The 22,463-nt window shown below is 28.3% G+C and overlaps 7 protein-coding genes across 7 annotated transcripts; 3 read left to right on the top strand and 4 right to left on the bottom strand.

Moving 5' to 3' along the window:
* Window positions 1-552: 552 nt before the first annotated feature.
* On the bottom strand, window positions 553-3,684 carry cubi_00007 (uncharacterized protein; the record flags this gene model as incomplete). The annotated part of the gene is made up of 1 exon (XM_029017021.1): window positions 553-3,684. The coding sequence occupies one exon, from the start codon at window positions 3,682-3,684 to the stop codon at window positions 553-555; it is 3,132 nt and encodes a 1,043-aa protein (XP_028875600.1).
* A 154-nt stretch (window positions 3,685-3,838) lies between these two features.
* On the top strand, window positions 3,839-7,337 carry cubi_00006 (uncharacterized protein; the record flags this gene model as incomplete). Its single annotated transcript, XM_029017020.1, has 3 exons — window positions 3,839-6,117; window positions 6,348-6,696; window positions 6,747-7,337. The coding sequence occupies 3 exons, from the start codon at window positions 3,839-3,841 to the stop codon at window positions 7,335-7,337; spliced, it is 3,219 nt and encodes a 1,072-aa protein (XP_028875599.1).
* Window positions 7,338-7,538: 201 nt separating this feature from the next.
* On the bottom strand, window positions 7,539-8,438 carry cubi_00005 (cyclin dependent kinase A; the record flags this gene model as incomplete). The annotated part of the gene is made up of 1 exon (XM_029017019.1): window positions 7,539-8,438. One exon carries the CDS (start codon window positions 8,436-8,438, stop codon window positions 7,539-7,541), a length of 900 nt encoding a protein of 299 aa, XP_028875598.1.
* Window positions 8,439-8,707: 269 nt separating this feature from the next.
* On the bottom strand, window positions 8,708-11,578 carry cubi_00004 (uncharacterized protein; the record flags this gene model as incomplete). Its single annotated transcript, XM_029017018.1, has 1 exon — window positions 8,708-11,578. The coding sequence occupies one exon, from the start codon at window positions 11,576-11,578 to the stop codon at window positions 8,708-8,710; it is 2,871 nt and encodes a 956-aa protein (XP_028875597.1).
* A 336-nt stretch (window positions 11,579-11,914) lies between these two features.
* On the top strand, window positions 11,915-12,931 carry cubi_00003 (solute carrier family member 2; the record flags this gene model as incomplete). Its single annotated transcript, XM_029017017.1, has 1 exon — window positions 11,915-12,931. One exon carries the CDS (start codon window positions 11,915-11,917, stop codon window positions 12,929-12,931), a length of 1,017 nt encoding a protein of 338 aa, XP_028875596.1.
* Window positions 12,932-13,163: 232 nt separating this feature from the next.
* cubi_00002 (uncharacterized protein) lies at window positions 13,164-18,110 on the bottom strand (the record flags this gene model as incomplete). Its single annotated transcript, XM_029017016.1, has 1 exon — window positions 13,164-18,110. The coding sequence occupies one exon, from the start codon at window positions 18,108-18,110 to the stop codon at window positions 13,164-13,166; it is 4,947 nt and encodes a 1,648-aa protein (XP_028875595.1).
* A 510-nt stretch (window positions 18,111-18,620) lies between these two features.
* cubi_00001 (uncharacterized protein) lies at window positions 18,621-19,946 on the top strand (the record flags this gene model as incomplete). Its single annotated transcript, XM_029017015.1, has 1 exon — window positions 18,621-19,946. The coding sequence occupies one exon, from the start codon at window positions 18,621-18,623 to the stop codon at window positions 19,944-19,946; it is 1,326 nt and encodes a 441-aa protein (XP_028875594.1).
* Between the last annotated feature and the right edge of the window lie 2,517 nt (window positions 19,947-22,463).

The raw sequence follows: 22,463 nt of genomic DNA, 5'->3' as shown, positions 1-22,463 counted from the left end.
CTACGACGACTTAAAACAGCCAATTTATGGATTTTTCAGTCGAAAGATGGTTAATGTGTATTAAAATATAATCAATTTTATCACTGGTAGAAAGTAATAATGACCATTGATAAAAATTTAACACCAAAATTTTATTGTTTCATTAGGACTTATCTTTATTTTTCTTATATAATTCTTCAAAAATTACTAATTAAATTACAATGAGCATTCAAAAATTCAGCCAAAATTCAATTTGTTAGTAACAAAATTATTTCATGAGGGATTTTAAAAATTTTTATAAATGATTTCGAAATCAAAATGTGCCGATTTTTTATCTATACTCATGTAAGAAAATTCCTTATTTAGACTTTTTTCACAGGTTTCTCAATTACTAGCATTTAAGCAATATTACTTAAGAATCTACATATAAAACTCGTATTTAAAATTAGGAAATAAATAAAAATTTGTGTTATTTATAATTCAATCATTGAAGATGCCGTAATAATGAATAAATTTAATAAAATTTATTTGTATTAAATTAATAATATTTTTAAAATGATTTTTGGTTTAGTATCAACAATTCTTCAATTCTTTTTGAACTAGGAATTCAAAACAATACCTTGAAATTTTTTCTGTTTCAAAATCACTAATTTTATTTGGAGAATTTTTTAGGTAAAAAATTGAATTATTATACAGTGATGAACCGAGTTTATTTAAGTAAGTGTTCCATAATGATGAATATTCATTATTAGCAGTTTGGAGTTTGTAATAAGAATTAGATTTACTTATTAGTGTAGTGCCTACAGCTAATTTAAAAGTTTCCCATGTATCAAAAAGAAGAATGAATGGGATTTTAGAATCAGAATCAGCATTATTATAAGCTGCCAATGAACGTAAGGCATTTATTCTAACTTTTGTAAGTTCCGAATTATTTACAATTATTAAGCAAAGAGCCTTCCAACTTTTAGTGAATGTGTTTGACAAATTGATGTTTATGTTTGTTTTTTCATTAAATGATCGAATTACTAAATTATAAAAATTATCATTCTCAAACAATAATCCTATTGCATAAATTGAATTCCACTTAACTTTATTGTGTCTGAATGTAATATTGAAAGCGTTAGAAATAAAATTATTTAATAAGTCTAATGTCCAAATAATTTCTTCCAAATCATTTAAATTAAAAGGAATTAGCTTTAATATTTTTCCAAAAACTCTAATTATTTCTGAAAGGTTTAAAAGACTTGAGGCTTTGCTCAAAGTAGAGTTAAATTCAAGATTTTGAATAAGTGACTTGTAAGAAAAAAATATTTCCTTCCAATTCAAAAGACAACAAATCTCATTAAATTCAACTTCATTATTATCCATAAATTTTTTGTAATTTTCTTCCAATAAATTTATGTTGTTTTTTCTATAATTTGAGGAACAAAAAATAACTTTATTTGTATTTATATGGTGGTATATATTAATATACATCATAGCTTTATTTACACTCAAAATTATATTCTCTTTAATGGGCTTTACTATGACAGAATTATCGGAGCTTATTAATAATAGTAGATTTTCAACTAGGCTAAATTCAAAATGTTGAAAGGTAGTAAATGATGAGTGCTTTATCCATTCTGAGTTTCCACAATAACATATTAGAATATTAATCAACGATGGTAGTATCTTATCTTCAGCGTTGTCCAGTGTTAATAATATTAGTTCGACAAAGCTTATTTTTGTATTTCCCAAAATATATTGTTTTATTTTTTTACTTTTGTAAATTATTTCATTATTTTTTAGATTAAAAATTTTCATTGTTTCGGATAAAGCTTCTTCCAAGAAAATCGGATTTATAGTTGAATATATGTCTAATATTCTGCAAATACAATTTCTATTTAGTTGTAAATTAGAATCAATTTTTAATTCCTCGTCATTCATGATTAAATTTTGAATTACAGAATGAAAAGTTAACAAAATGAACGATTTCAATAATTGAATAATTTTTAAATATGTTTCTTCAACATTATTTATGGTAAATTCTAGCCTTTCAATATCTTGGAAAAAAAAATCCGAATTCGAAATTTGAAATTGATTTCTAATAACATTTTTTTGGCCTAGTCTTACTTTCTGAAACTCCCTAATACAATTGATCAATAAATATGTGGTTCTGAGACCTTTTTCATAAATTACCAAATCTAATTCATTTGGGCGAAAGTTTATAAATTCAAGTATATCTACAAATTTTGATAAATGATTTTTGACCCCAAATTGATTTTTCTTTAACAAAGATTGATTGGAATTGATGCTTATCAACAAGAATGGAAAATTCTCTAATAACTTGATATAGAAATTTAATATTTCGATTAGAATCACCGGAAACTTGAAAGATAAATTTTTTAAGTTAATGTTTTCATATTTAAAACCTATTGGCAAGTTTAGAACCATACAACTGTTAATTAGTACTTTTTCAAAACATGGATTTAAATAATCGAATAAAATATTAATTGAAATATCACAATTTTTTATTAAACTTAAAATGTTGGAAAAAAGTTGTAAAGAAGGAATAAAAATATTTAAATCTTTAAGACCAGAAAGTAAAATATTTGAAAGTATATTAATAAAGCTGATCTCGTTATTAATAAAATTTTCCGTCCAAAATAGAGAAGGTGTTGTGCTTACAATCTTTGAAATTGTTTTAAAAAGAGTAATTCCAGTATCTAAATCATAACTTTCTAATTTAAAAATCATTTCTCCAAACTTCAAAAGGGAAAATGCCAATATTACAGCATTTTTTGATAAAGAAGATGCACTAGTATCTAAAATTTGTTGGGAGAATGGTTTACATAGTAACAAAACCATAGATTTAAACCTAAATATTGGGGCAGCAAATATGGATTGAATGCACAATAACGAATTTACTCTAATTTTTGTGTTTGAGCTGAACAAAAAATACGTAAGGAAGGGAATATCTGAGCCAATGTACAAGTCAAACGAAGTTTCTTTATGTAACAAGGAACTTAATTTAAGTGATGATATATGATTCTTTTCTGGAAATAATATTAGATCCCATTTTTCAGTGAATTCTATTTTATAAATTCGAAATAAAATATTTAAGCAATATAGTGTAGATCCATACATTTTTCCGAGTAAATCATGATTATTAGTTTCAATTTTGTAACAAATGATTTTAACTAATAATAAGACTATTGATAGGCTGTTAGTTGAAGAGCAATTTGTAAGACCAATATTGCTTTCTAAATAAGATTTCATATTTTCACAAATTAAAGTTAACTCTTTAATCAATTCAAGCAGATCAGTGAGAAACTCTTGTGGAATCAGTGGTATTACGGTATAAGACAAATTATTAAATTGAAAAACAGTTTCTAACAGTTCTCTGTTTTTTAAATTTAATTGATTATTTTCCTCTTTCGAAACATTTTCAGATTTTATTCTAATTTCATTCGAAATTTTTTCAAGAACAACTTTGTAGCAGTGCAGTACAGAGTTCCATACTTCACTAAGCTCTAAGCTATCCTGATCATTAATAACTTTACAATTCCAAAGTGAATTTAAATTACGAAACTGTTCAAAGTATCTTAAATATATTTTTGATGCTTTATTAGGTTTATGCGTGCTAAAATTAGTCAAAAATTCCTCACAAATATAAATAATTTTCTTTGGATTCATCTTGTTATCCAAATTTAAATTAGCCTTCATTAATTGTGTTTATTGCATTTTAAATAAAATAATTATATATAAGTTTTGTCCAAATAAATCATATAATTCATCATACTGTTTATGTAAATTTGAGAACAAGAGTTGGCGCCGAACGCGTATGATCATTTTACATTTGTCAGAATTTTAAGAAAAAATGATAAAAGAAACCGAAATTTCTGATTATGGTCAGTTTTCATTAAACAACAATTTAAGCATTGGGTTTTGCGAAATAGGAAATAATGTAATACTTAGAAAGAAACAAAAAATAGATGTGGACGAATTTAAAGGAAATGAAAGAAGTTTAGACTTTATAGAAAATCATGGAATATTTTCAGTCTATGATTTTGTTTATCCTATTTCTAGGCAACTTTGTTGTGATCTAATTTCTAATAATGCAGCTGCTCTAATTGTTCAGACAGTAGAGTTTAAATTAAGGCAGATAATTGAAGAAGCAATAAAATTGGCATATCATAGAGGTAGCTGTAACTCAGGTAGCTTGCAGAAAAATGAAGGGTTTCCGTTCATTTCTTTAGGAGATATTAACAGTGCAATGAGATATATATGCGGGTCTAAAAATCTAATTTGGAGTTCAGAAAAATCTCCTAGAAGTTATTTTATTTCAACAAAGCAAAGTGAGGATAAAGATCAGGTTATTATTGAAACAAATGGAGAGGTCTTTCACAATTTACCAGAAAGAACCATAAAGTATATTTCATGTTTTTCTTTTTCTGATGAAAATAGGAACGCTATTTCTACATTAAACAGTGCAGGAAAAGATATTAATGATAAAGAAATTTTTCATAGTATTATCAGAGACCTAGATGGAAAAAAAATAGTAAAACCAACTATTCACTTACATTGGCTAGCAGTAGAAGGAAAGTTTGTTTTTAATTCTGAAAATGATACAAAATTTATGAATAATATTTCTAAAAATATTGAAACAAACTCCAAATTCTTAAAAGATGTGAATTTTAACATCAATATCAAAAATTTAGATAATTTTGAGGTTGTAATTAATAAAGCTATTGAAGGATTTCTTTCCGAAGAACAAAAAGAGTTTTTAAGTTACATGAACAGAATTTTTTTGCGTGCGATGGAGGAGCTATATTCATCTTGCAATTTAACATATAATTCTAACTTTTTGAATTCAAATATCAAGCATAGAGCATTTATTTTAAATAATTTTTTGAATAATTATGGTCTTTCTGAAAAGGATACCGACGCAATAACTTCTGTATTTTCAGTAATTGAAGGATCAAACTTTTCTAATTTACCCAAATCAGCTTTTGATCAATACATTAATTGTTTTAACCAACCTAACAGCTATATAAAAAACAATCAAATATATTCTAAAGAATCCAAACAAAGAATCGAACTCATCTTAAAGCTGAACGATATTTTTTATATAATAGAAAACAAAACGGATTTTGAACCACTGCTACCATATTTGGTTTATTACTTCAATTATAACACTAAATTAATATGTTGTAAGTTTGAGGAAACTGGAGAATTGCCAAAAATAGGTTCTCTCAGGCTACTAATAAGAATATGTAGATCTGTCATTAGAAATCCACATTGCTCAAAAACAACATATTATATCCATAAAATTATTGAACCACTAGTTAGAATAATGGTTTCATGCCCAGTAAAGAAAGTTCTTTCCAACTTAAATTTGAAAATCTCTGAATTGTTCCTTAATGATAATTTAAATGCCAGACTTGATGCGAGCAATTTATTGGAAAATATCTTTGAAGTTTGTTGTTATCATCTACCAGTTGGAACAACAAAAATTCTTGAATACTTAGCTAATAAATTTGAAAATCTACTGGATTTTCGTGTTAATAATTTGATAAATGGTAATTGTCTTCAAATTGCATCATTATATGGGATTGTTTGCGGAATTAGAAGTTTAGGTGATTTTTCAGTCTATAATATTCTTTTCCCAAAACTACTAACAATATTCTCTCATTTCCCTGAGGATTATAAATCAACAATTTGCTATCTAAAGCTTAACTTAGAAATATCCGCTTTAATAAACAAATATATTAATTTGTTCAAAATCAAATTTGAAATATCGAGCCACAGTAATTCCATCGATACAATTTTGTTATATTGGGAAAAACTTATTAAAAATCTAGAAAGGATACTAGGTGATGGGGCAGTACCTATTATTTTAACTTCGGCCATTCTTAACTCTAATTGGAATTCAGATAGGGCAAATCAAGCAGTTTGTTTCCTTGATCAATGCATTAAAACACATTACATCGATTCTAATGTAAAATGCCAGAATTCTAAGGAATTTTCCTACATAACTGACAAAAAACTACTTTCTAATCAATACATAAAGAAATTTATCGATTCACATAAAGATAAGTTTATTTCAAAAAGTGATTCCTATATAAGATCTTTTGATTCAGATTTTTATTCCTTAAAGTCGATACTAAATATCCATATTTAGTCTGAATTAGATTATTATTGATTTTAGTCATTCTGATGTAGTAATATCGAGAAGTACAATCAAGGGAAATAAATATCTTTTTTTTTCTAATTTTTTTTTTTCAAAATTGAATGTGTGAAACATTCTCACACAAAAAAATTCAATTATTTGTAAGAATGCGGAATAATAAAAATTCTATGTTTTTGATTTTCGCTCTAATTATTAGTCTTTTTGAATACATATCATGTCTTGAGAAACTTAGGATTACACCAAACGTAATTGAAGATCTGCAAAATGGAAATATTACATTAACAGAAGCTTTGGACAGATATATTGTTCCAAATGATATTATCGTAGCATATGTGAAAGCTATATCTGAAGAGTCTCAAAAAAGAATTAATGTAGATCTAAATGGAGTTGAAGCAGAAGTTTTTTATGTTGGAGATACTTATTATATAGGAGGAATACCACCAAAACCTGAAAACGAATTGACAATATATGAAAGATTAAGAGATCTTTCAGATCCTGGGAACCCTGGCCGAAGATGGTGCTGGAAGTTCGTAAAACATGCTCAGGTAAGTTCTTTCATTTTCCACCATATATATGTTTTCATTTTGCTTACAAGGCGCCATACAATTGGGGTCACATTACCAATTTCGAAAATTGTGAATTCTCAGGAGATGATTCAAGGTATCAAATTACAGAAGATTCCGTTTGCACAAACAAAGGCGGAATTGAATCCATTTCTATTTACCAAGGGTCATACACAAACTATGAGCTCGCATGCATTGAAAGAAGAGTTGCAAGGCTTTCTTCTGCAGACTCATGTTGGATTGTGCACAAAGGAGTAACCCAAGAGATGATAGATAATGCAGAAGTTCCTCTGCAAAGGCAAACTCCGAACAAAAAAAGAATTAAGATTTCTGTAAAACCGCACCTTATATTAAAGAGATTATTTGGAGCTGAAGCAAATGCGTGCAATCCCGAAAACTTGGTTGCCCCATTTAAAGGCTTAGACGGAGCTTCATTAATAGCCTCTAGATTTAACAGAGCTAGCGGCGGAATTGAGCTTTTACAACGCTGCGATGGCTCTCAATATAATGAAGCGCTTGTTGAGTTGGAAAGAGAAAGCTATGGAGATGTTGTTTGTGTTCCAGATCCACCACTCCCAAGTTGGCTTTGCTCTGGTCTTTCCGTATATTGCAAACCCTATTAGATTTCAGTAACTGCTTCATTATTTTTAATTATCAATATATTGTTATGAATATTTGTATAAAACTAGCAAGTGTTATTTCTAATCTCATCAAACCATCTGTTATTCATTGCATCAAATGCATTTATTCTTCTACTTGGATCATACATCAACATCCTTATTAAAAATTTCTAATGAAAATATTTTTTTTTCCATAAAATAAACTTACATTTTTATTAGATTTTTTGCGTCAGTTTCTAATAAATATTGTTTGGTTGGGGAATAAATACTTATTTGATTATCAATCCAATTCTCATCTATTTCCCACTTTGGCCAATCGGAGCTATAGTTCGGAAGAGAACTGATGCCAGCATAAACTCTAGAATTTGGAGTTCCCAGTGTTTTAAAAATTTTAAAAAGAGTTGAAACTTCACTGTCCCCAGAAAAAATCGGTCTACCAATCAGGAGTTCAACAAATATGCAACCGATGCTCCAAATATCGACGGAACTAGAATAATTCTTATGTCCCAAAAGAAGTTCTGGTGCCCTATACCAAAGTGTGACAACTTCCCTAGTTAATGTTTTGAATGGAGTAGATAGAATTCTAGAAAGCCCAAAGTCTGCAATCTTGACATCTGGAAGGTTTCTATCACATGCAATGAGAATGTTTTGAGGTTTTAAATCGCGATGAATAATTCTGTGCATATGCAAATGAAATATGCCTCTTAATATTTCAAAAATGATATGTTTGATGAATTTCATTGGCGGAATTTTATCAGGAAACATTGAAAGGTAACGTTTAAGATCATAAGGAAAAAAATCGAATACTATATTAACACCATTAGATGAAAGTATGACGTCCTGAACACTAACAATATTAGGGTGATTAATCTCACGTAATATTGATATTTCTCTGAGAGTTGTTGTTGAAAACTCATTATTACCATTTCTAAACGTTTTTATTGCAAAAAGTTCTCCTGATTGCTTACATTTACATTTATAAACTACCCCATACGTCCCTTCTCCAATTATTTCCAAATTTTCGTAATCTTCCATTGAAGAAGTATCTTTTTCTCTATCTCCAAGAGCAAAACTAATAGAGTCCCAAATTAAATTTTGAATCATCTTTATTAGTCATCTTAAAAATAGCTTTATTCTTATGAAATATCCTATTCAAATCAATAAAAAATTAATTATTGATAGTTAATGACAAATATATCAATACTAACAAATAATTGTATTCACTCATTACAAATATACGATACCATCAGAGTGCAAAATTGGCGCAAGAACGCATGTAAAGTCCAGGAAATTTAGACAAAATAATGGAAATATGGCTGGATATCAAATTATAAATTTAAAATGGAACTTAATTTTAATTAAAATGAGTTTTTTTACTGATAGGAAAAATATATTGGGCTCTGCTTAGATTTTATTATGGCATCCCACCATGCAGAGAAACCAATTGAATCTTTAATATTGTAATGCTCAGGGTTATAGTCTTTACACAACTTTCTGAATCTTTCATTGGCTGTCTGCAATCCAACACATTGAATTTTAGATTCATATCTTCCTTTAGAGGTTCTAATTAAAAGGATCCAAATCGGACCTTCTTTTCTAAGACTTAATGTAGAGTTATCACAATGAAAATCAAATTGTATGAATGTTTTATCCCATGTTACGAATTCTGTTGAAATAGTACAATGAATTTCATCACTTTTTTTTGATGAGGGTTTCATTGGATTTTTTTCGGAAAGGGTTCTATTTTTTTTCCCTGGATCAGCTTGTGACCATAATGGAGAACTCCATCCACAAAATAATGTTTTTTTATCATGATCATTGTCAGTAGATGGGCAAAAAACCCAATCTAAAGTGCCATCAATTGCAATATAAATAGCGGAAAGTGAGTGAATTAGTCTCGCTATCAATTCGTCATTCTTGTATCCATCTGACTTAATTGGAGTTTCTGAAGGAATATCATATTTACAATTAATTGCATAAAGCCTGCCATGCTGTTTAATTATATTAAATACTTGTAACAATGCTGTCTCAAATTTGAATGGTGCATAATCAAACCAAAGTGATCTAGGAGGCTTAGTGGAAAGAATTTCAGAAGCGCTTGCAACATCTCTTGCGGTTGGGGATCTAGTCATTACATGCTTGTTAAATTCCCAAATAACACTCATACAAGGCTTAAGAAGGTCAGGAGGTACATCGAGAACTACTGCCTCAATCTGTGGGTTGCCATAAAATACATCTGCAATTGCATCTGCGAGAGAAGAATTCTCTGCAATTTCTTCAAGAAAAAACTTTGGTGGTGAACTAGAAAAAACCTCGTTTTCTTGATTGCAAGAAAAAATGGCTTGCAGATGATCAAATGCCTTTTTAGCATTCTCTATTGTTGATTTGCTCGGTATTACACCGATACAATTATACATTGCATCAAATTGGATAGTCGGAATTACATCAGTGAATATCCATGAGCTATAACAACCAACAATAATGTAATTAAGTCTTTTTGATGAATTGAGATATTCTGAATTAAATTCAAGCGCAGGTGGATAATTAGGGTCTAATTTTAATGCTTCATTACAAAAATGGAAGGCCTTCTTCCAATTCCTCTGTGATTGATAACACTTTGCAAGGTTTACATAAGTTGATGGATGTATCATTTCTGGACAACAACGCAAGCTTTCATTATAATAAAAGATTGCATCATTTACAAACCCACCCTTTAAGCATATTTGTGCTAAAAGATCAAATACATCGATATTTATTTCCAATGGATAAATATTTTGATATACACTACGTAAATCAAGAATAATATCCTCTCTTTGCCTAATATTAAGATCCCCAATATTAGCAAGAATTCCATTACGTAATACCCATAGAATAAATGGATCGTGTAGACTATATCTCAAAACTCCTAAATATGGTTTTAAACCATGTGAAAGGGAACTTGGATTTGAACTGAGTTGTTCAAAACCTCTTTGAATATTTAATAAATTATCTGGGGCCAGATCTTCCTGGCTATCAATAAACGAAGCAACCACTCTAGGAAACAAAGATTTTTTTCCTCCAAGAATACAAGTAATCTGAAATGTATCTTTATATCTAGTAGCAAGATAACTTCCACCTAAGTCGCAGAAATACTTTTTGATTGCATCCAAATTCACCATAAAACTCATGCATCCATGTACAGCAATATGAGGAGGCTTGATAGAAATAAATTCAGTGTCATCAGGATACCCTTTATCTCCTATTAAAACACAAATATTCCCAGCAGAATGTTGATAAAAACGTCTCAACATCTTTATGGCTCCAAGAGGAAGCACAAAAGACATTTCTCTGTCAAGGTCAAGATATGATTTTACCACATTATAAAGAGAATAATCAAATTGAAAATATTTGATAAGTAGTTTTTCTTTTACTGTTAAGTATTCTGTTTCTTGAATTTTTTCAACTTTGTCAAATGTATTAGATATTCTGTTTTCTGAATGTATTGAATTGAGTGAAAAATCCTCATCTAATATTTCTTTCCAAGACCATGAGAGAGTCATCCTATCAGCAATACTCGGGTGTGTTAAATCTTCTTCAACCTGTGAAGAATACACTGAAACAGTAGCTTTGGAAATTACCTTGTCCTTGCTTATAGCAATTGCATCCGTCAAAAGCGAATCTAAGACATAATTGCATACCAATACTATGCTTGACTCTGATGGAATAGTTTCTTGTTTACTTAATCCAAATTTAATATCACTTGGTTCAGAGCTATTGCCATTAAAACATGCAAATTCTAACCAACCTTTTTGTATATATGGAATTAATGCGCTGGATTCTCTTGTTAAAAACGAAAAGCTTGCATCACTTGCGTCAGTAAATATATATTTAAAAGGCACATCATAATAGCCAAGGTCTTTCCAAACAGTTGAATATCTTTCCAAGGCTCTTAAAAGAAAAAATGTGAATCTCCCATGGCCACCACCAATCTCAACTATGTACACTTTTCTTGATAAAGTTCCAGTTGGATTCTGATCCATTATAAAATTGTGTATTAGCCTTGCATATCCACAAGCAAGGCGAGTATTTGAAGTTATAAAACTTGGAACTTGATTTTTTCGCCATGCATCTATGGATACCGTCTCATAATAACGTTCCAAAATTGACCAAAGACATGACTTTGTGAGATCCACATTTTCCTCAACTAAAAACTTTGACTCTGGACTATCCTCAACGCTAACCTCCTTACCGTTATTGGAACTCATCTTATTTACATATTCTCATTTAAAATATCATAAATCAAAAGTCAAACCGCCAATGTATTCCCGCCAGTTGTCTTGATGTGGGGTATTAATTTAGCTTTTTTATGTACAAAATCTTTCTAAAATTGCTCCCAATATTTGAATTTAATTCAAAATTCCAAAATAATATCGATTTATTTGCATGAAATTACCCTTAAATAATTCAATTTTTAAATCATCTTAACTTTTTGATTTCTATACCAAATTGATTTATTTTTAATTAGAAGCTAAGACAAAAAATTACCGCCTTGAAATTAGCATGAAGCTCTTTCAAAATATTAATTTTTATTTTTCGTAGAAATGAACGATACAATAATAGGAGCTTTCTGTGTCTCTGGGATCTACTTTTTTTTTATTTTATATGGAATCGTACAAGAACGAATCCATACTTTGGGTGATAGAAAAGTCGGTGATAACTTCAATTATAGCTTGTTTTTAGTCTTTTGTTTTTGTTTGGTGAACACGGTTGTAAGCTTTGGAATTATTCAAATAGAAAAATGGAGAACCAGATCGAGAAGAGAAAGCACTCATGTTAAAAATAAAAGTTCCAAAAATATTGACGCAATATCAATATCTGGTTTATCGTTTGAATGCATTTTCCAAATTATGTTGACTTCAGCAACATATCTAGCTGCGATGGTTCTAACAAATCTTGCATTAGGAAAGGTCAATTATCCAACTCAAGTTCTTGTAAAATCTGCAAAATGTGTTCCAATCATTGTTATTGGAACCTTATATTTCAAAACTAAATATCCTTGGTATGACTACTTGGCAGTAATAGTTATCACTATTTCCCTTTCTTGTTTTAACATGATGCAAATAAAGACTAATAAGGTAGGGACCGTTCAAACTCTTTCAGGAGTGTCACTTCTTGGATTGTCTTTATTATGCGATGGTCTCACAGGCCCTAGACAAGATAAACTTATCAAAAAATACAATGTTACGTCCAACGTCCTGATGTTTTATACTAACTTATTTGCAACAATCATATGTGGTCTTTTGTCCATAATATTTGAAGGGCAAAAACCTTATTTATTTATTTCTAGATTCCCCTCAACCCCATACTATATACTTTCTCTATCTTTAACAGGTACATGTGGGCAATTCTTTATATTCCAATCACTCATTAGATTTGGTTCTCTATATTTGGCGATCATTACTACAACTAGAAAGTTTTTTACTGTTTTGGTTTCTGTTGTTATTTTTGGACACAAATTATCGTTTGGTCAGTGGCTATGTGTTTCTGCAATATTCATTGTTTTAGGAATACAAACGGTTTTCTCCAGAAAAAATAAGGAAAAATTAAAAACTAAATAAAATGACTCATTTTTGATGTTTATTTGGTCAATCTTATTCACTTAAAAATTGTAGAAAAAAAAAAAAAATTCGTTGAAACAAAAAAAGAACTCTCAAATGCAAAGTTATTAAATTGTTAATTTTTGATCTAAATAACTTAGGAATTAATCAAATATTCGTATATAGATTAATTATTAAATACTAATTTTTATTGAAGCAATCTTAAACAAAAAAAATGGTTCTACTTGCACATTTAATTATTATCATAAATATTTCTGTTTTTCCTGGCCTTAAGCAATGCCCTTTTTGATTCTCTCTCTTCTTCTTTTTCTCTAATCACAGCTTCTAGATTATTTGTCTGAAGCGCTTGACTAATTCTTACTCTACTTGCAGTTCCCTTTATAGCCCTCTGTAATCTTTTTAGTAGTTGTTCTGCCTCGTTTGTTGTGACTTCAAGGAGTTGCAACTCTTTATAAACAGAATTTTCCCATTTGAAAACAAACTGTGAATAATATCCTGTTGAGCTTGTATTCATTTTAAATTCATTTTCTAAACATCTAAATCTATCTATAAAACTTTCGGCTTCATATTCAGCCCACTCTTTTATAAAGTCAGGTGATGCGTCCCATTGTTCATCAGTAAGTTCAGCAATTTTTGGAGGCGGTATCTCAACTTTTGAAACATCATTTTCATATTTTCTTTCGTACATCTTTCTATCTATTGGGTCATCTTCATCATAATCTATCCCAGCATTATCCCATATTTCACGTTCACTTATTTGTGCATTCATACCAGTAATATGTTTAATGTACTTTTTATATTCATCGGAGTTTCTTTTATTTCTACCTTCCACTACTATCTTAAAAATCCTGTCAATGTCTGTAGATTCTTTCTTTGAAAGCCAAAGACTTCTTAATATAATAACAGTCTGAACTGGCATAATAATATAATAAACAGCTATCAACAGTGGAACTAACACAATAGTGGTTAGATTGCTGGAACATTCATATGCTTCATAAAAGTCAAAATTCCCGACAAATAAACTCATTGTTGAAGAAATGGCCCCAAAAAAGTCTGAAAATTCACCATTACAGCTTGAAAAGTTAATGAAAATCACAACTAAGATTCCAATAAATTGCAAAGCCAAAAAAATGAATACTAAAAATAGAGGTAAAAATGACCGTCTGTAAGAAAATACAAGGAACCTAAAATTGCTTGAAATAGAAGAGAATTGCCCAAATAGTCGTAAAACAAAAATCCAAATAATTGAAGCATTAATGTACGAAAGTTTTACTGATAATTCATAAACCATATCTAAGTCGTTAGTATTCAGTTCAGATTTAAATAATACCATTGTATAGTAAAATATTGAGAAGTAAACTGCTGACCTGACAATTATCATTATAATTATGACTAAATCATGAGCACGTGATAAATCTGTAAAAATATAGTTGAAGAAACAAAAAAGTGCTGATCTTGTTTTTCTTCCAGTAGATTCGGGAGAATTTCTGTAAATCTTAATAAACTTCTTGCATTCTAAAGAAAAAACAACTGAATAACCAATTATTAATAATAAAATTACAATTTCAAGTGAAATCTTGAAATATAAATCAAATTGACTATTTTTTGTACTGAGTAAAACATTTAATGGCTTTTTGCTAATTCCTCCCGATATATCTCGAGTTAATACAATTCTTACATAATTAAATGATTGGTCTTCTATCAGTAGTGATGGTAATAAAACTTCCAAATATACAAGTTTCGGGTAATGCAGTAGTTCATAAATGTTTGAATAAATATTTTCAAAATAGGTTGAATAGTCATCTAAAGGCAACACTTTTTTATAAAAAAACGGATAGTCATCAATTCCCTTTTCAATTAATTCCATCTTTAATTCTTCGGTTAGTTTTTTGTCATTATCATCATACGAATGAAAAAAATTGTCTGCTATTCCTACCATCCTAAATAATTCGTCAGCAGAACTGGACCCATCGATGTATCTGTCTGCCGTTCTATTTTCAGTTATTGTGACGACTCTTAATACAACTCCGATTTGGGCTCCCCCGTTGTAAAGTAAATTCTGATCAAATATTATTTTTGGATCAGGGATTCCACTTTTAAGATTCGGAAATATTACTTTGTATTGATATTCTGATGTTGAATTAAATATCACTCTTAAAGACGACATTGAAATCCAATATGAAATTTCATTGGGGGTTACAGAAGTTGATAAATTCAGTCTTACAGGATTTAAAATGAACTTTGTTGGAGTTTTTGATCTAATGAAGTCAAACTCACCAGTTGCAAAAACTGGTTTCATCATATTTATATTAACATCAGTTTGAAATTGATTCCAAGAAACTGAATTGATTTCATCGCCCAAAATACCTTTTCTAAACTCAAAAATACTCAAAATTATTATAATAATTAAAATAAAAATCAACAAAACCCCAAACCAAATACTTTCTCCTATTTTGTTGACTTTTTCTGTAAAAGTTAATAGATTTTCCATATTTGGGCATGGAGAGTCAGCCATTACATTACCAACTAAAAGAGGAAGTCCGTTTTGATCATTTAAACCTATAGAATTCGAATAATCAGAATCTCTGCTTTTCGAAATTAAGAACTGTGTCATATCAACAGAAGCCTCCATTGTTCCGACCATTCTATACATTAACTGTTGGCTAGTACTCGAGATGTTATTTTCATAATTTGAAATAGTTCCTGGATTTGAAAAAATTGCCTTACCATAATTGAAAATAGACCAATAATACTCATGTATTGACCTCGTAACTAGTGTGCCATACTCATTTCCGTTTAAAATTTCACTCTGGCTTTGATGTTTAATAAGTTCATTCCTTGTATTTGCTCCATTATTATTTACTGAGTTTGACAAAGATTTATCTAAGTTATTAGCACCAACTGTGTTTAAGCTCGAGATTTTTCTGGTCTGTTCATATGAATCAAATTTGCTCATTTCAATTTCTTTCTTTTGCTTAAAAGTTAAGTATTTTTTTCTTGAAAAAAAAATTTCATAGAGCCTTTCAAAGACTGTTGACTGAGCCATAAAATTTGAATATCTGTCTCTGACAAAAAATAAATCGTTTATCTGATTATTTCCGTAACTAATTATATTTACTTCTTGAGAGTCGTTTCCATTTTTTAAATCGTCTGCTTTTATTCTAGACAAATCATGATTTTCTTGAGAATCCCCTTCATAAATTGAATTCTCTTCTATATACCATGGTGAAGATTGAATATTTATTTTAAGATCTTTGGTACAATTATCCCAACACCATTCAACTGTATCAATCGTCGAGTTGTATATATGGCAAAATAAAGCGTAAATATAACTAGGTAAGATAAATCCAAAAATACAAATAATAGGTATAAAAAAAAATCCAGCAAAGATTTTTGTTTCATTTAATAACATCCAAATTTCATCTGTTTTTCCTATAATTAATAATAACATATGGAATAACGTAGAACTAACCGTAGAATACACAGATGTGTATTCTCCAAGCAAAATTAAACCCACCAATGCATAACTGTAAATAAAGAATAAGAACAACATTGCCCCAATAATTATAGGAAAAGTCACTTTCTTTACGACAACGGTAATTGAGGTAGCATGCTTTCGAGATATTTTAATCGATAAAAACCAGAAAAATTCCCAAAGTGAGAATATCAGACTTGTACTAGCCGAAGTTCTGAATAGAATATCGCAAGCAGCTAGATATTCGAAATGAGTTGATTGTTGCATAAAATTGGAATCTAATCCATCATCGTGTATTGAGGAAATTTTAGAGTATTTTAAAGAAATATCTTCAGTCCATAACCAATTTATTGGAATAAAAATACACATATATGTAATTACAGAAGTAATTATTAGTAAAGAAGATAGCAATGCAAACATTCGGTTCATTGAACTTTTCATTGTCATTAATGGAGATAATATAACATCTTTATGTGTAAAGAGTCTAAAGAAACCAAAGAATCCAGAAATAAGTGCAAGGGCCATAAAAATATATGAATATGAATTTGTCTTTATCAATAAAGATCTTACATCAAGATTTGAATCATAATAACCAGTAATATAAGAATTTCCAAGACTAATAATAACTGATGTTTTTATTCCAATAAAAGGATTATAAACGAAAAAACGAGTATTGATACTTGAAACCTCAGATTGATTAAAATAATTCATTTCTACAATATTGTCCAAAAATTCAAGAGCAGATTCAGTGTCATAAGGATATATATACATATTATTTCCTTTTAAAACTCCTTTATTATGGACGTATTCTAATTCAGATTCTGTTCCATTATTAAATTGTGTTGTAATTTTTACAATGCTTGTAAGTGCTGAATTCATTGTTCCTTTGAAATCAATTAATGAAGGAAATAATACTAATGCAATCCATCTCAAATAATCTGCTATAGTTGCAACATCCTTTATTGTTCCTCTTCCGCATGGAAACACAACGTTTTCATTCAATGAACTAAAGAAAATATCTTTATTAGGCACCATAATATATTGCGTAAAATTTTTAGAGTAAACCTGATAATAGCTACTTAGCCCATTTTTATCAGGAAGGCCAAGACATTCAGATTCTAAAGAAGATTGAAAACTGAATGTTTGATGTGACAACATATTATAAATTGAATGTTTGACATTTCCTGAAGAATTAAAAAAAAGAATGCTCATCATGAATAAAAGAGAAAACGTAATAAATAATAATAAATCTATGCTCTCCGGAAGAGTATAAACATATCCCTTTCCTCTTACAATACCAATAATTGATGGTTCGGAATTTGATAGAGCTTGCCAAACTTTGGAAATTCTAGAACCTTTACTTTTTTTTTCCTCTGGGCTTACAAGAGAAATATTGGGTGACAGTTGAAATGGAAAAATTTTTTGCCTATATATTTCTATATTATCTACAGGGTATTGATTATCAATATTTACCTCCAGCGTTGATTGTATATAATATCTTTTTGCCTTTTCTCTGTCTCTTTCATTATAAGTTTTATTCTTTGCTGATGTTTTAACATTAACTGAATTAGTAGGTCCTATCGTTGAAAATAAACTTTCTGAGTCAGAGCTATCATATTCATCGAAATTAGTCTTTGTAAAGCTTTGTTGGCCAGGATAATTACCTCGATAATTAACTACAGGAATTGAATTGAAATTTTCCATTTTATAATTAAAACTTAATACTGTCTTAAGTCATATATTAAAGTTGAACTATACCAAACTAATCTTTAATAACTATAAAATTTCACATTATTATTATTTAATGATAATTTCCTAAAATTACTAAAAAGATCATGCAGTTTTAGCGGGAAGGCATGCATACAAGAGGCTAAGGAGAAAGATAAACTAATTTTTATTCAAAAAGAATAAATTCCAATAATGAAATCAATCAATTATTAAAACAACCCTTTTATTTATAATTATCCCATCAACGAATTGTGTATATGAATAAATTAGACAATCAAAATATTTGCAAATATCATTTATTAATTAACTTATTTTCATTATAAAGTTAAAAATCCTGATCATATTTATTTGGCTAAAATATATAAAATTTTTAAAAAAAGTCTGGTGAGCACCAAAAAGTAAAGTGATTAGCATGTAAGCAATTGGAAAAAAGCTATATTGAATAATAATTATTCGGAATTCTAAAGTTTGAAGACACTCTTCAAAATGTATTCAAATATGTTTAAAAAAGAAATTAACCAAAAATACGAATTATTAAAAGATTTATTCGAACCTCAATTAACTATACAAATTGGCATTTCTTTGTGGATTATTTTTCTTGTTCATTGTTCCCACGCTGTTGTTTTCAAAGGCGTTATATACCCAGTAACTATTGATAGAAGTGCCACCATAAGCTATTATACAGTGGATTTACTTAACATTGCAATCCCATTATATTTTTTTTCTCATGGATGGAAGTTAGTGAAAATCAGAGCTCTGAGTTTTCAGTATTACCTAAATCATCATATAAAATTTTTAATTCCAGGATTTTTTTATACAATACTAGTATTTTCTATAAAACATTTCGACAAATTAAAGCCAATTACACAAAGCAGCATTCCTGTTCCAGATAAAGACTGGTCTTGGTCTGAGCCATACCGACTAGGATTAATGTCTATTTTTATTTATCATTTTCTGGTTGCAATGGTTATGTACCCAATTATTTGTCTAATAAAAAAAAATTATTACTATGGAAACTGTTTTGAATACGAATATGAGATAGTTTCAAGTTCAGATTTATTTACCAAAATTGACATCGAAATCTCAAAAAACATTGAAATTTCAAAGGGATATAATGTAAATCAAAATTTTAACTATTGTGATTCGAGCAGCTCAAACCTCCCATATATCATCTCTAATATAATAATATACTTCTTAATTATCAATGTTTTCTTTTATTTTTCGTATGGTTCCTACCTGTATATTATCTACACTTTCTTTTACTCAAGCATATTCCTAATTTACTCGCTAAAATTTATTCAAAAAGAAATTAACATAAGTGGAATTTGTGTATTTATGAATATAGTATATATATCACTTTACAAATACTTTAATTCTGAGATTTCCAACTCAGCCTTTAATAATGGAACCGTCTTTTTTACTACATTTTTTCTTTTTCTTATCTATTATTTTACTGGTTTTACGATGGCATTTTATGATTCAATACTAAAACTACAAAAATATTACTTGGACTTATTACTTATTATACCAATATTGTATAATGTTATCAGTATTCCTAATCGGAAATTTACATACTCACCCCTTATTTTCCCCATTTCTGTTCAGCAAGGTAACCAATTTAAAATTGTAATTTCATCGTGGATAGAGATCATATTCACTATTTCAATAGTATTAAGATTTTTTGAAAAGTGTTATATTAAACGTGTATTAAAAGTTATAATTAAAAAAACTCCATATTTACTTATTATTTTAATCACTGCAATTTTATTTATATACGAAAGAACAGCACAGATAGCAACTGGACTACGTTAATAAATTATGAAACAACCATGGTGAATCTATCTGAATTCAAAATCCTTATTCTCAAAAAATAGATGAAACTTCAAGTACTCTTAAAAATATTGCAGTTAATTGTTCCCCGCCATTAACATGGTATTTAAACTAAGTTAGCATGGCAGTGCATTCTAAATTTAAGAATCGTTGAATGAATACATTTATGGAATGAAACTCGATAAAGTTCGAAATTTAAATGAGTTTCAGAAAAAATAGGTTCGCACGTACTTTACTGTTGTAATAATATTTAGGGCTTGCAAGTGAATAACAATTGTCGTATGCACCTTTTGTTATTAGAATGATGCAAGCATACTATCTATAGTCGAAAACGCAGATGTTTATAATCTGCAATTCATTATAGCATATCTTAAATATTTTTATTACATTTTTTATGTTCATATTGGGTTCTCAAAACTATTATTTTGGAGTTTAATAGAAGAAAGTTGTACAGTAAGAAGGAATACATTTATGTATATAAGAACTGCTGAAATAACTTATTTATGACTATGTACTCTGCTTAATTTCTTGATTGTTTCTAAATAATTATCTAGAGCAAGGCTATTAATAAATCCAAACATTTTCAAAAATAGAGTCTTGAGTTTTATCGTTTTCTGTTTCTTAACTTTACAATTTTTTTTTTCTCATAATTTGTTGAAATAACTGTAACAAGTAATAAGAGCATAATGGAATTTAAAAGATCCATGTTCTCAAAATTCAATCCTGATTTTAATTTGTAGATATAAACTTAATAGCCGAGTACATAAATATGTTAATTTAACTTTGTTAAAATCACCGAATCACATTACGTGTTTCCTTAAATTCTTTCTCTATTTGTATGGTTTATATATTTAATTTTCTTATTCTTATTAAACCATGAATTTTCCAATTTTTCATGCTGAGCATATTAATACCACTAGTATCTGCAGCTTCATTTAAAATTGAATATTCCGGGAATCTGCGTCTTCTATAGTGATTTCTGTTATATGTAGCTTCTGTTTTGCGGAGAAAAGTGCTTTGAAATTTAGATTCCTTATTTAATTTGTTTTGCATTGTCTACATATTTGAAGATGTTAATATCAGGATATTCCTTTTTTGTGTTTTTGTATGGAAATCATAGGATTCTCATCATATTATTTCTGTTTATTTGTTATTGTACTAATTTTCATAATATCAGCAGTTTTTTGTTATTATTTTGCCAATTTTTTATACATTCTACTAATGCAATATTTCAATTCAGAAATTAGAAATAAACTCGTGGTTTTCAGTTATTCCTATTACAAGTTTTTTCCTCTCTCTTTGTATTGATCTTAAAATCAAGATTATTTTTTAGTTCACTAGAAATCTTTCAGGAATAAAAATTTTCTTTTTGCCTTTACTCCTATTTTTGAATTGTGTATTGGTTTTACATTTAACAAATGATATAATAAAAATATTAAGCTTTATATATTAAAAAAAATAAGTATTTAACTTTTAAAATAAAAAGAACAAAACAGATAATTTTTTATTTCTCAAACGGAATTAGCCTTGAAGGGTTCTTAAATCTATGGTTCATTTCATTTAAAATATAATGACTATTATTCTTCTCTTTAATTCAGTTTATTTTATAGTGTTCAATATTTTTTAGTTCGTAGTATCATAACTTTAGCCAAATGTTTATATCCATAAAGTCTCAATCTGTTATTTATCTTTCATAATCAAGTCTCTCTAATAAAAAAAGGCTATTTATTATTATAAGAAACAACATTGAAAGTTATTTTAAATTAAATTTGGTTTCAGTTAAAACTATTCATCATTTAAAGTATTTTAATTTAGGGTTTAAAGTTTTATCAAGCTAGTTATAGCATATTCCTAAATTTAAGATTAAACACTTTTTTTTTGAGTCTAGTAAAGCAATGTTAATGGCTAGTTTTCGTAAATTCTGGAATTAGTTTTGTCTGAAACTGAAATAAATAATTTTATAAGCTCAATTGGGGGGAAAAGTCTTTGAATTCAATTCTTTTGGAGAATTATTTAGTAAAAAAAAATGAGAAATTATAACATTTAAAAATACAAGTAAAAAATGAATAATTACTTATTAAAGGTATAATTGTCTATATTTTTAAAATTTTACATTAAATAATTTTTATCAAATTCAAAGAGTCTTCAAGTGAAATTGCTCAAAATAAATGAGCTATTTAGGTATCGATTTTATTAGAACTTGGAAAAAGAATTAATATTTAAACTTAAAGAAAATAAAAAAAAAAATTAATCTTGATTCTATATATATATTTACTTTTTAATAAACGCAAAATTTTGTCTGTAAAACTAGAAAATTTCAATAATTATAATTTATATTTAAAATAGATTAATGCCAGAATTTAGTTAATTGAAAATTTTAATATTTGTGTTGTTTTTATTCACAGGTTCTTTATTATAGCCTAATAATATTGCTTGCAAAATTGTTTTGCAATTAATTAAGTTGCAAATATGATCTATGATTAAACATAGAAATTGAGA

The sequence above is a fragment of the Cryptosporidium ubiquitum genome (assembly GCF_001865345.1).
Source record: "Cryptosporidium ubiquitum isolate 39726 chromosome Unknown contig_11, whole genome shotgun sequence".
NCBI classification, from domain to species: domain Eukaryota; phylum Apicomplexa; class Conoidasida; order Eucoccidiorida; family Cryptosporidiidae; genus Cryptosporidium; species Cryptosporidium ubiquitum.
The sequence above is the reverse complement of the archived record's forward strand: the minus strand, read 5'-3'. Positions and strand labels throughout refer to the sequence as shown.